General features: G+C 40.6%; 1 protein-coding gene across 3 annotated transcripts; it reads left to right on the top strand.

Annotated features, from left to right (window-relative positions):
• The first annotated feature begins 5,920 nt into the window (after nt 1-5,920).
• Nucleotides 5,921-12,438, top strand: ZNF706 (zinc finger protein 706). 3 transcript variants are annotated; one of them, XM_074353222.1, is made up of 4 exons: nt 5,921-6,060; nt 9,428-9,564; nt 11,315-11,422; nt 12,133-12,438. In XM_074353222.1, the coding sequence occupies exons 2-3, from the start codon at nt 9,430-9,432 to the stop codon at nt 11,408-11,410; spliced, it is 231 nt and encodes a 76-aa protein (XP_074209323.1). In that variant the 5' UTR covers nt 5,921-6,060; nt 9,428-9,429; the 3' UTR covers nt 11,411-11,422; nt 12,133-12,438. The 3 variants fall into 3 exon arrangements, with proteins under 3 accessions (XP_074209323.1, XP_074209325.1, XP_074209324.1); XM_074353224.1 differs by having other exon boundaries at nt 5,955-6,226; XM_074353223.1 differs by lacking the exon at nt 5,921-6,060 and adding an exon at nt 6,269-6,605.
• The last annotated feature ends 264 nt before the right edge of the window (nt 12,439-12,702 follow it).

The raw sequence follows: 12,702 nt of genomic DNA, 5'->3' as shown, positions 1-12,702 counted from the left end.
AAGGTAGGGAAGAGCCTGGTCGCCTTGAGGAACTGAAAGACCACTGAGGCTGTAGCACAGCAAGAGGGAAGGGCGTCAAGAGCAAGAGGGAAGAGTAGCGGATTTTATTCTGTGTGCCAGGGACGACCAGTGAAGGGTTTTAAGCATAGAGGTATCTTGAGCAGATCTTCATTTTAGAAAGATTGTTCTGATTGCCTAAAAGTGATTGTCTTAAAGGGGAGCTACAGAAGTCCTCCACTTCCTGGTAGGTTAATGCCCGAGACAAACCAAATGAAAGATGGTGATTTGGATTAGAATAGTGGCAGTGGAGATGGTGAACAGTGGACAGAGTCAATGTAGATTTTGGAGTAGAATCAACATGACTTGATGATAGATTGGAAGTCGGGGCTGAGGGATTGGGGGGTACCCGGGCTAACAATGAGGCTTTTGAAATGATTATCCCAGTGGGTGGCAATGCCTCTATTGAGATAGGATAGATAGATAGGAAGGAGATTTGGGCATAGCAATGGAGAGAATATTGGACATTACCTTCTTCATTATTCTAAATCAAGTTTAAAAAAATAACAGCTTTATTGAGATATAATTCACATACAAATAACTCAAAGTGTACAATTCAGTGGTTTTCAATATATTCACAGAGTTGACAACCATCACCACAATCAATTTTTAAAGACATTTTAATCATCCCCAAAAAGAAAATCCATACCTATTACCAGTCACTTCCCATTTTCCCTCAATTCTGCCAGCCCTAGGCAACCACTAATCCACTTTGCCTCTATAGACTTACCTGTTCTGGGCATTTCATATAAATTAGATCACAATATCTAAGCTAATCTTTTGTGATTTGCTTTCACTCAGCATAATGTTTTCAAGATTCATCCATGTTGTAACACATATAAGAACTCCATTCTTTTTTTATGGCTGAATAATATTCCATTTATGGATATACAAAATTTTATTTATCAATATGTTAGTTGGTGAACATTTGGGTTTTATTTCTATTTAGGGGCCATTATGAATAGCCAAAATGTTGTTTAGAACATTCATGTACACGTTTCAGTGTAGATGTATGTTTTCATTTCTCTTGGGTAGAGACCTAGGATTGAAATTGCTGTGTCACATGGTCACTCTATGTTTGACTTTTTCAGAAACTACCAGAATGTGTTCCAAAGAGGCTAAACTATTTTACACCACCACCAGCAGTGTGTGAGGGTTCCAGTTTCTCCATTTCCTATTTCCCTCTTATTATCTGCTTTTTTATCATAGCCATTTTAATAGGTGTGAAGGACTATCTTAATGTTTTGATTTGCATTTTTCTGGTGGTTAATAATGGTGAGCATCTTTTCCCACAGATTGGCCATTTGTATATCTGCTTTGAAGAAATATCAGGACTGTTGCCTATTTTTAAACTGGATTATTTCTCTTGTCACCAATGCCTTAAGTGTCATATATAAGAAGGTTCTGCTTAACTCAAGTCATGCAGATTTACTTCTATATTTTTGTCTAAGAATTTTATAGTTGTAGCATATACATTTAGGTCTGTGATCTGTTTTTGATTAATTTTTGTATATGGTACAAGGTAGGGGTCCAATTTCATAATTTTGCATATGGATAACCAGTTGCCCCAGCACCATTCATTGAAAGGACTATTTCCCATTGACTTTTCTTGGCCCCCATTTTGAAATCAATGGGGGGATTTACTTCTGAATTTTCAGTTCTATCCCATTGACCTACATGTCTATTCTTATGCCAGGAGCACAGTCTTGATTACTGTAGCTTTGTAGCAAATTTTGAAATTGGGAAGTGCAAGCCCTCCAACTTTGTTCCTCTTTTTAACATTGTTTTGGCTAATTTGGTGTAAGGAAGAACACATTCTTTCTCTGCATATCTCCTCTACCCTCAATACTTTCTTCACTACAACACTACTTCACTTCTGACACCAGATATGCAGGTTTTCCAAACATCAAGAAATTTTGCAACGCCAACTAGATGTCCTACAATTTAACTCAACCCTGACACTGTCTACCTGGAGATAGCATCAGATCCCACAGGGAAAGGATTTAGTCTTACAAGACTGCCTCCCACACCCACTTCAGCTGCCAATAGCATGTCTACATTGTTACATGTGCTTCTGACAGCCCAGCTATAAATCAAAGGTTCCCGAGATTCTCTCCTTAGGTTTGATTAATTTGCTACAGCAGCTCACAGAATTTAGAGAAACATTTACTCAAGTTGAAACTGTTATTATAAAAAATACTATAAAGGACACATAGAGTGAGGTCTGGAAGGGCTCCAGACGCAGGAACTTCTGTCTGCCTGGAACTGGGTGTACTACCTATCCAGCATGTGAATGCCCCATTCACCACACCCTGTTCAAAAGTTTTGTAATGCTTAACCCCCAGACTCCTCCCCTTTGCCTTCCCTGAGGTCAGTAGGTGGGGCTGAAGGTTCTAATCCTCTAATAGCCAGGTTTTTCTAGTGACAGCCCCACCCTCAAGCCATGTAGGGGCCCCACCCTAAATCACTTCATTAGCATAAATTCAAGTGTGCTCAAAGGAGCTCCTTATAAATGATAGGATCAGTCCTATCACTCAAAAAATTCCAAGGGTTTTAGGAACTTTATGCCCAGATCGGATCCAGACAAAGAGCAAATACATTTATTATTTATTATACCACATCCCTTAGAACTTCCAAATGAACTTCAGAATAAGCTTGTTGGTTTATGCAAAGATGTGTCAGCTGAGATTTTTGACAGGGGACTGCACTGAATCTGCAGATCAATTTGGAGACTATTGCCATCTTCATAGTGTTTTTGGCCCATGAACATGGAATGCCTTTCCATTTATTTAGGTCTTCTTTAATTTCTTTCAACAATGTTTTTTACTGTTTAGAATGCAAGTTTTGCATTTCTCTTGGTAAGTTTATTCCTAAGTATTTTATTCTTTTTGACACTATTCTAATACATCATATTATTTTTAAACCTATTTTAACATCTCTGAAATTGAGATGTGGTCTTACAATCAAGAGTATTTTAGCATCATGCGTTCAACCAGCAGTCATATTTTTTATCTTAGTGGAGGTAAATGTGACTTACAATCAATTGCTTCTTAGAGTCAATACCATATAGTACTAAATGTGAAATGTCTGTAAGACATTGAAGTGGAAATGAAAAATACGCATTTGAGTATATCAGTTTGGAATCAGAGAGGCCTGAACTGGAGATAGAAATGTGGGGTCATCTGAAGTTCATTATTTAAAGTCACCACTTTAAATAAGAGTGTAGAGGAGATGAGAGAATCCGGGTTGCAGCCCTGGGAAATCTCAACAAGCAGATAAGCTGAGTAGAGGAAGAAGAGTCAGCAAAGGACACACTTTTGCTTTGAGTCTATTATTGTCATTATTGCACTTGTTATTATTTGTCACTAGATGGAAGGACCTATAGGGTCCTTTTGTTCTCTAATGAACCTTGGAGCTGAGTGCTTTACTACATTTCGATATTAACCCACATACCACAGGTACATTGTGGGAAATGATTCACAATAACCTATGTTTATTTGAGAAATAATATACTGATTAACCACCAGCTCTTCCACCCTGAAAATCTGACATGAATACAAATAAATAAATAAGACTTTCAGGTCTTCGGAGAAGCACTTTAATCTGATTGGGATTGAGGCAGAAAATAGGCCCAGGCTTACTGCGTACTAACTAGAGTGACGGTCTAAAGGCAGAAGAGGAAAAGCAGTCACTAGAAGTTCTATAGCAGTCACGATTAAACCAGAATCATGTATAAAAATTCTCCTAAGGAGTTCGCCTCTCATTCGCTGTCACATTTCTATAACATAAGTAGGACACCAGCTGGTAGTAATGCCAATTCATCTGCCTTTCATTTACTGTTTGTCACTTCACAGACGTTGAATCTTATTCATTCCTTTTTTCATTCTTTCCTCTTTGTATTTCAAATGTCCTAACCATCACATAAAGTTACCATAATATCACATCTTCTGGGTAGTGGTCCTCCACCAGGGGAGATTTTGAACCTAGAGGATATTTGGCAGTATCTGGAGACATTTCTAGTTGTCACAACTAGAGATGGGATGATAACATCAAAAGGGTTGAGGACAGGGAGTTGCTAAATATCCTACAGTCCCCAGGACAGCCCCTATAACAAAGAATTATCCAGCCCAAGGTGTCATTAGTACCAAAGGTGAGAAATTCTACCAATAGGGATAAGTTTATAAGTACCTGAACTTTCTAGGGGCAAGATCCATAGCTTTTACCAAATTTTTGAAGGTGGTATAACTCAAAACTTTAAGAAACACTGGTTGTAATGGATATTTCATCTAGACCTTGGTAACAAGTGACATATTAACCACATTTCACAACAGAAATCACCTCTCTAGTTTAGAAGACTTATCTCTGCCAACCAGACTTCCCTGTCCCTTTCCATTGTCCACTCTCATTCATGGCTAGACAAACACAGCTCTTTAGATTTCCTGTCTCTAGGTCTTCCAGGTACCTCAACTGCCTCCTATTAGCCAAGTTGATACAATTATTAAGGTTATGGTGATTATTAATAATTAAGCTATAGCTTCATGATATGTCAATAAAAGTCCTGCTTTCTTAAAACACATCCAGTTCATTTGGTCAATAGCCATTTATTCAGTTCCTACCATGTTTCCACTGCTTAACCACTATGTACATAGCGGTGAAAATGAACTTACAATAGAGTGCTGGAGAGATATTAATAAAATTTGAAAACGTAATTTAAAACTGCAATATGGGAGGGCAGGTGTGAAAAGTGAAGGCGAAAGGAACCAAAATGAGGATGAAAAGGAAGGACTGAACAACCAGATCATGGCATGCCACCCAAATGCAATAAGCAGTTAACTCCTTCCTGGCTATTTTAAACAATTCTGTGATATACAGATCCCAGACCGGGTAACCTGGGATGTATTTATGTTCAACCAACATTCCCTGGGCACTGACATACAAATTTGGGAGTGCAAACTATGGGAAAGGCGAGAACATCAAATGCAAAAGCTCCCTTTGTTGTTGTAGCTGTAGCTCTAGTTAGGAACCAATGTGTGTTGGGGTGGGAGCAGGGGGAGGTGCAGAATAAAGCCAACGACTAACTTGACCTTTCCAGATAAACAGATTTGGAAATCGTCACAATCGCCATCGCTCTTGATTCAGATACTGGAAATTAGCTATCGTGGTCGGTAAATCAAGAGAAAAAAAAATACATATATATCAATGTAACCATTCCTCCCAATGTTAACAACTCAGTATATTTTTAAATAGTCAGCCTAAAGCGGTCAGGAGAGTCTAGCCGGCAAATTTCAGAGAGACAGTCAGGCCTGACACTTGAACTCACAAAAACCCCCAGATTGGTAAAATAACCAGGGTTTCCGTGGGAACGACGTAAAGGGCAGCTGGTGAGAGAACAAAGGCTGCGTGTCCCAGTTTAAGGGCCGCCCGGCCTGCTGGCCTCCCTGCGGGCGGGGGCGGCGGTGCGCCCGAGTGGCCGGCTCCCGGGTCGGTGACCCACGCCGCCGCGGCGTAGGCGCTCCTCGCCGGGACCCTCCCCGGTCCGGGTCAAAGGCGGGGGCCGCAGAGATGGGAGGCTCTCGAGACAGGCCGCTGGGGCCGCCGCCCGAGTGAGTGAGCTAGCAACTCGTGAATCACACTGCGGGCCGTCACTCTCCAGGATCCAGATCACGCGGCTCCCAGGGCCGGCTGAAGCCGCCCAGATGGAGCACGCGGGACAGGAGGGGCACCGAGGACACAGGGCGACGTTCCCTGCAGTTCCCGTCTCTGAGGGGCCGCCGTCGCCGCCAGGCCCCGCCCCCTTACACTAATGTAATAGGGGTGCGCTGCCATTGGCCCGCGAGACCGGAAGAGACTCAGGGCGGAGGAAGAAGGCAGGAAGGCGAGTGGGCGGGGGCTGCGAGGAGCCGGCGGCGCTGGGGCGACTGGGAGAGCTGCGCGGCGTGCGCGAGCGAGAGGCGTAGTGGCGGCGGCGGGAGCGCGCGGCGGCGGCAGCGGCGGCGGCGGCGGGTGCGAGGCGCGGGCTGTTGTGCTCCCAGCTCTCCTCTTTCCCCTCCTTGGCGGGTGGAGGAGGCCGAAGCAGTGCTGGGCGCGCTCCCCTTCCTCTCCCTCCGGCCACCTCCCCCAGCCCTTTCGCGCTGCGCGGTCTCTCCGACGCAAGACTGTCCCGGCCCGGGTGAGCGGCTGTGGGGGCCCGCGCTGACGCCGCAGGACGCCCGGGGGCCGGGGTGGGGGCCCGCCGGCGAGGTCGGCTGGGACCGTAGGGGGGTCACCGCGGGTCGCGAGGGGCCGGCGGCCTGCCCCGCCTCCCCGGGTTGCGGTGGAGCCCGTCCTGTCCCGGCGCGGGCCGCGGAAGGAGGGCTAGCTCGGGCGCCTGCCAGGCCCTGCAGGTGGCCGGGTCGCAGGCTGGCCGCGGCAGCGGAGCGGTAACCTTACCCCCTGGCGACAGCAGCTGCTCTCGAGGCCGGGGCACCCCGTGGCCCAAGGGGCCGGGTTTCTGGCAGCCGAGGCCTCCTGGAGGCGCATCTTGGGCCGGGGTCCGTGAGGAGTGGCGGGTATGTAGGAGCTGTGTGGCTCTGGGTGGCGGAAAAGAGGAGCGGGCTCTTCGAGGCGGGAGAAGCCGGTTTGGGAAGGAAGGCGCGCCGGGCTGCAGCTGGGGTCAGTGAAGTGCTGGGTGAAATAGACCTTCCTGCTGGTGCTTTCACCCTTACTCCTCTCCAGAAAGAATGTAGTTAAAAAGCCAGGGTCAGGGTGCTGCTTGGGCCTCTTCGTTTCGTTTAGTTATGAAGAAGGATCCTACTTCCTGGATCCAGAATCTTTTTTTCTCTCTTACTCGTTTGTTTTGGTTTTAAGAGGATCTTTGGGGCAGTGCTTACTTGTTGCCTCCTATAAGAGCTCATTTTGGAAGAACTCGCTGTTCGCTCTACTACTTCCCTCTTTGAAGCCCCCGTAAGAATTATATTAAAAGCTAGCTTTTAGGTATTTGTAAATGACTTCTCGCCCCTCAGTTTGTTGCATTTAATGAAGGACAAGTTATGCTTAGTTGTGCTTAAGGTTTTGTAGAAAATTCGATTGGCTTGAGAGCAAGTCCTAAGTTGAGCTGTCCAAAAGCAGGTGGCTTGTTCGTTTGCATTTCTGCTTTCAGAAAGGAAATCAATGCAACGTGGTGTTAGAACTTGGGGGTGGGGGTAGGGGGGGAGCTATCTCACGCGTTTAGACTGATTCGATTTCCTTTACTTAGTTAACGTTTAGTTTTGTTTTAAAAATAAGCAACCACTGTCTTTTATTTATTAAAGCTTTTATTACGTTTTTGTTACTTTTGTTAGATGACAGTGAAAGTTGGTTAAATCTATTGTGTAATGTTATATTAGGAGAAATGGTAACTGTTAAAGTTAAAAATAGTGTGTATCTAATGGCATTGCTTTGTACAGATTGCTGCACAAAAATGTTATAAAAATAGCTAACTTCTAGATATCAAAGAAGCTTCTAGAATTAGTAGTTTGTCATTTTATAATTTTTTTTTAATGTTAAACAATTAAGAGGTTACCCATACAGTCAGTATATTAACATACATAGCATACATTGTGTGGAAGAGTTCAGATCCGTGAGAAGACTGAAGTATTCTGACATAAGGTACTGATACTAAGGCATTGAGACATTAAGAACGTTACAGACATTGAGGTACTTAAAGATTGAATACCTGACTACCATCATCCAAGTAATAGAAAAGTATCCAAACCTGTTTCCATGGGAATAGGTTTGTAAGTGTACTTTAAAAAAAATCATTCCATTTTGCTTGGAATTAATAAGGGTTTGGTTTTTAAAAAATAACAAAAATGGAAGTTTAGTCTTAAAGGGCTAACACATCTGGTAATATTTACCATTATTTAGTGGTCTTATATTCAACTAGCATACTAAACCCTTTTGTAATTTGTTAAAATATTCGGCCAGCTTCCTAGAAAAGGATTGATCCTCCTTTATATTTTGACTGTTGGTTCAGTGTTTAATGCTAATGGGAACTTGTCCACTCCGTGTATTTATTTTTTTCAGTTTCCTTTTTTCTTTTTGGGAGAAGCTCATGTATTTCAATGAAATGCTTTGACCTCGTATCTGTTAACTAGTTAGGGTTCTAGTCAGAAAAGGGCAGCACTCTTTGTTTTCTGGTGAAGTTGTAGATCCATTGTGTGTTCATGTCCTGCAATGATTTAAAAGTTTAAAATTTAATTGCAGTGCTAGTCAAAACTATACATAGGAATTCCACTTAGACCCAATTTTAAAGTATTTAAAAAGCAGCTGAGACTCATTATATAGACCTTTTATAGTTTAACTTTTGTTGTCTAAATGAAGTCTTTAATTTTAATGGAAAAGTAAAAGTAGCTTTTTTCCCCTTAATTTTTGACCAGTTAGGTTCATTTCAGATCATCAGCAGTAAAAAGTGGTATCTTTCATGTTTGTAAAGGTACCCTTAATCTTATTTAATAATTTGTCCAACAATCCTACAAAGACCAGTTTTTTTAGAGAAAATAGCACAGTAGTTTTATGAAACTTGAGTTTTTAAGAGAACAGTTCCTGTTACTCCTCTGAGCTCCTTTAGAAGCGTTAGATAATAGCTTTTTTTTTTTTTCCTGTTAAAAGTTGTAAGAATCTCAAGTTACAACAGTGACTATGGGGAGGGAAAACTGCCTTTGCAAAAGAGCAAACAAATGATTGAGGAAGGGGCTAAACTATTTTTTTGGTAATTCCATATAGGAAACTGCACAAATCTTAGGTATGTAGATAACTCAGTAACTTTTTACAAGTGAGCATACCTGTATAACTGTTACCTAGATCAAGATACAGAACATTGTCAGCAACGCAAAAATCCTCCTCATGCACTTTCTTTCCAGCATTACCTCCTGGATTAGTTTTGCCTGTTTTGAACTTCATACAGCATATGTTCTTTGTATCTGGCTTCTTTCCTTTAACACTGAGATACAACCTTGTTGTTACTTGTAACAGTAGTTCCTTCTCTCTGAATGTTGTGTAGTATTCATTGTATAAATCTGCCACAGGTTATGTATCCAGCTTACTCTTAATAGGTATTTGGATTGTTTCCAGTTTTGGAACCAGGTGCTTGGAACATTCTTGAACTGTATCTTTTGCTGTTCATATGTTTGCATTTTTGTTGAATATATACCAAGAATCGAATTGTGAGGTTTTGGAACAGATGACTAGTTTTTACAGTGGTTGTACCAACTTATCCTCTAATAGCATTGTATGTGAGAATTCGAAAATCCATACATTTTGATTGACAACTGTTTCTATAAAACTTAACTCTTCAACTCTGATAGAGTGTCATACTGAGATTTCACGCTAATGCCTCAACTTCTGTTTTTAGATATGGCTCGTGGACAGCAGAAGATTCAGTCTCAGCAGAAAAATGCCAAAAAGCAAGCTGGACAAAAGAAGAAACAAGGACATGACCAAAAGGCTGCTGCCAAAGCTGCCTTAATATATACCTGCACTGTCTGTAGGGTAAGGGGATCGAAAGACAGAGTTTTCTCGTGCACAGTTCTTTCATTAGAGATTGGTTTGTATACATTAAAATTTTGGAAACCTGGCAAGATAAATACTTTATTGAAATAGTAGATTTGAGAGCTAGTTGTTTTAAGAACCCCTAGTCATCTATTCAACAAATGTATTTTTTGAATGGCTCCTCTGGCCAAGCCCAATTCTCTAGGTGTTCGTGAAAAGGAGTAAACAAAACAAAATCCCTTTCCTCATCCAGAATAAAGATGTCTTTTTTTTTTTTTTAAAGATGTTTTCTTAAGGGCAAATAACACACTTTGAACTTTGTAAGAAAGTCAGGTCTACGTTCTTAATTTAGAGCTGTGTAAAATATCTCTGGTTATATAATTGGCTTTTTTTTCTGCTTTACTAAATTCATAGCTAAGATGTCTGCAAAACTAAATAGAGTATATTCACACTGAGGGCTTTTACTGGAATTAATATGAAATATTAATATTAATATTTATTAGATTAGAGTGATTTAAGTGCTTACCAGGCGCCAGACCCTGATCCAAGTGTTTTATAAGTACGAGCCCATTAATTCACGCAACAACCCTATGATATAAAGTATTTTTTTTCTCGTTTTATGGAAGAATAAATTGAGTCATGGGGACTAAATAACTTATACAGGGTCACCCAGCCAGTATGTAGAAGAGCTGGGGTCTGAACCCAGGCAGCCCAGCTCCAGAGTCCCCCCTCTCGACCGCTATACCACACTGCCTCAAGGAAGTATGTCTTAAATTCCAAGCCAGAGTCTCTTTCTTGCCTGTTTGTTTACACTCACCACCCTTGAAGTTAGTGAATAAAAGTGCCAAAGGAAAAATGTGTAGTGAGGTTGGTCCAGTACCCACACACTCCCCCACCCCCAGCCCTGTACCTGGGTAGGATTGGTAGAATGGATGGAAAGGAATCTTGATAAGACTGGATTCCTGGACTAGAGTTTATCATCTATTGAAGTCATTACTGAGAAAAGAGAAGTTCCTAACTACATAAAAATTCTCATTAATCTAAGAGAGGACGTCTATTAACATTAAGTAACTTGTTCATACTGAGCTTTGATATACTCAATATGATGAAATTGAGCAGCTTCAGTTTCTGTTTGGAAAGAGACAAGGTAAAACTAAATTTCACTAAATGACTAGTGAGGAAATACTTTGACCTAGAAGTACTACAGTAGTTCATCTCTTTGAAAACTCAAAACAGCAAAAAATGTTTGTTTTATTGAACTTAATGTGTTGAAGAATGAATAATTGAAGGCCCCTGCCTAGGTAAGTCAGTACAGTGTAGTGTTTGAGAGCTGGAGTACCAGGTTAAAACATTGGTCTTGGACAAGTTAAACTCTAGGTTTTAGTTTCCTTAGCATATAAAATGAGGATAGTAGGAAGTGATGTAAGATTACTGGAAGGTTCTGTGAGAATTTAGGTAACGTGCTTAACAGTGTGCTCAGTAAATGCTACCTATTGTTTATTGTTAATCAGAAAAGTCATATTTCATTCCACGTGACCCACCCCTTCTTCGTATGTGAAATGAGGGAATACGTTAGAAATTTCTTTGTTACAAGGTCCTTTTTCTTATGCCAGCCGTTACGTTATAGGAGTTTTAAAGTGTTTTGCGATAATTGTCTATTGTGAGCAGGCTCAGGGTTTTTAAAGTTAGCACATTTTTATTTCATGAATCAGGTCTAACTCTTCTTTTTTTGCACAATTTTAAAAATCAGACACAAATGCCAGACCCTAAAACCTTCAAGCAGCACTTTGAGAGCAAGCATCCTAAGACTCCACTTCCTCCAGAATTAGCTGATGTTCAGGCATGAAGTTGTTTACGGGTAACTGACCTTTTCTTCTTTTCATTTGTTAATGTCAGGGTTGAATACGAGAGCGGAATTATCTTCTGTAATTGTGAAATTGATTTCTGTCTTATAGCTGAGACTTCATCATTGCTCCTTTTTAAGTTAATGTTTAACTTTACAATTGTTAAAAGTCCATTTTCCCAGACCATAACTTTCCTATGCCTTTGAAACATCCAAGTTTTTACCCCTGTAGCCATAAATGGGATGAGGTAATGCTGGCCATCTCTGGTCCAAGAATGGAAGAAAGTTTTCAGCTTAAATAAAAAATTACTATTTCAAGGGTATTTGAGGGTCTTGCTTCTAAAATTGCAGACCAAAGTTTGTAAGTGCTTTTTTGCAGATGTTTTACTTACAGTGCTTAGCAGAGCTTCTAAGTACATTAAATAAAATATAAGGTAAAATGTGGGCATACACTGTGTAAACTTGATAGTTTCTTGAAAATAATCAGCTTATACTTTATGTGTGGTTGGAATTTTTTTTTCCCTAAATGGTGGTGATGGTGTATGTGAGAATTGCTCCTTTTTAAGGTAAATTCACCAAAAGATCTGTTACGAAATTTAGTTGACAGATCAGTCAGACTAACTTCATAGCTTAGGCATGTACTTTTTTAGACATTTGAAATGAATTTAAGTCACATTTATGTAATGCTTATAAGTTCACTGAAATTTTTTCTTATGCTTTTATAGGTGAATTCATGACACCTTTGACTCTTCTACTGTCTCAGACCTTAGGTAACAAACCTGCAGCTGCTTTTCTAACAAACTGTTGATCAGCAAAAATAAAGGGGCTACAGAAACACTCATTTTTATGCTGTTCCCTTTTGGGCTTCATGCAAAGACAATTCTGTGTAAATGTACAGTTGACTCTGATTTGGAAATCTGAAAATCAGTCCATCCTTGTTATAAAAAAATTTTTTTACAATTGTAATTATATTGATGTTCATATTGTGTAAAATAACTCATTTAATAAAGTAGTACTTTGATTTTACAACATCACAGGATAAATGGTTCTAGAAATTCTGTTCTGACTTTCTACATTATTTGCCTTATAAAAATCTAATGAATTCATCAGCTAGGATTGTAAGCGCAATTTTTATTTTCCTTTCTCAGCTCAGTGGCAGGTTCATTAGTTAAACTAGAGTAGACTCATGCATTAAATCTGTGCACACAGTTTTACTGGCAGCTGCTGACCTAGGTGAAGAATGACTTACCTGCTGCCTTAGTATATTACAGTCATGTGTCATTTTCCCCTCTTCT

The sequence above is a fragment of the Camelus bactrianus genome, chromosome 25, assembly GCF_048773025.1.
Source record: "Camelus bactrianus isolate YW-2024 breed Bactrian camel chromosome 25, ASM4877302v1, whole genome shotgun sequence".
Taxonomy (NCBI): domain Eukaryota; kingdom Metazoa; phylum Chordata; class Mammalia; order Artiodactyla; family Camelidae; genus Camelus; species Camelus bactrianus.
Note: the sequence above shows the minus strand (reverse complement) of the source record. Positions and strands in the feature narration are given on the sequence as shown.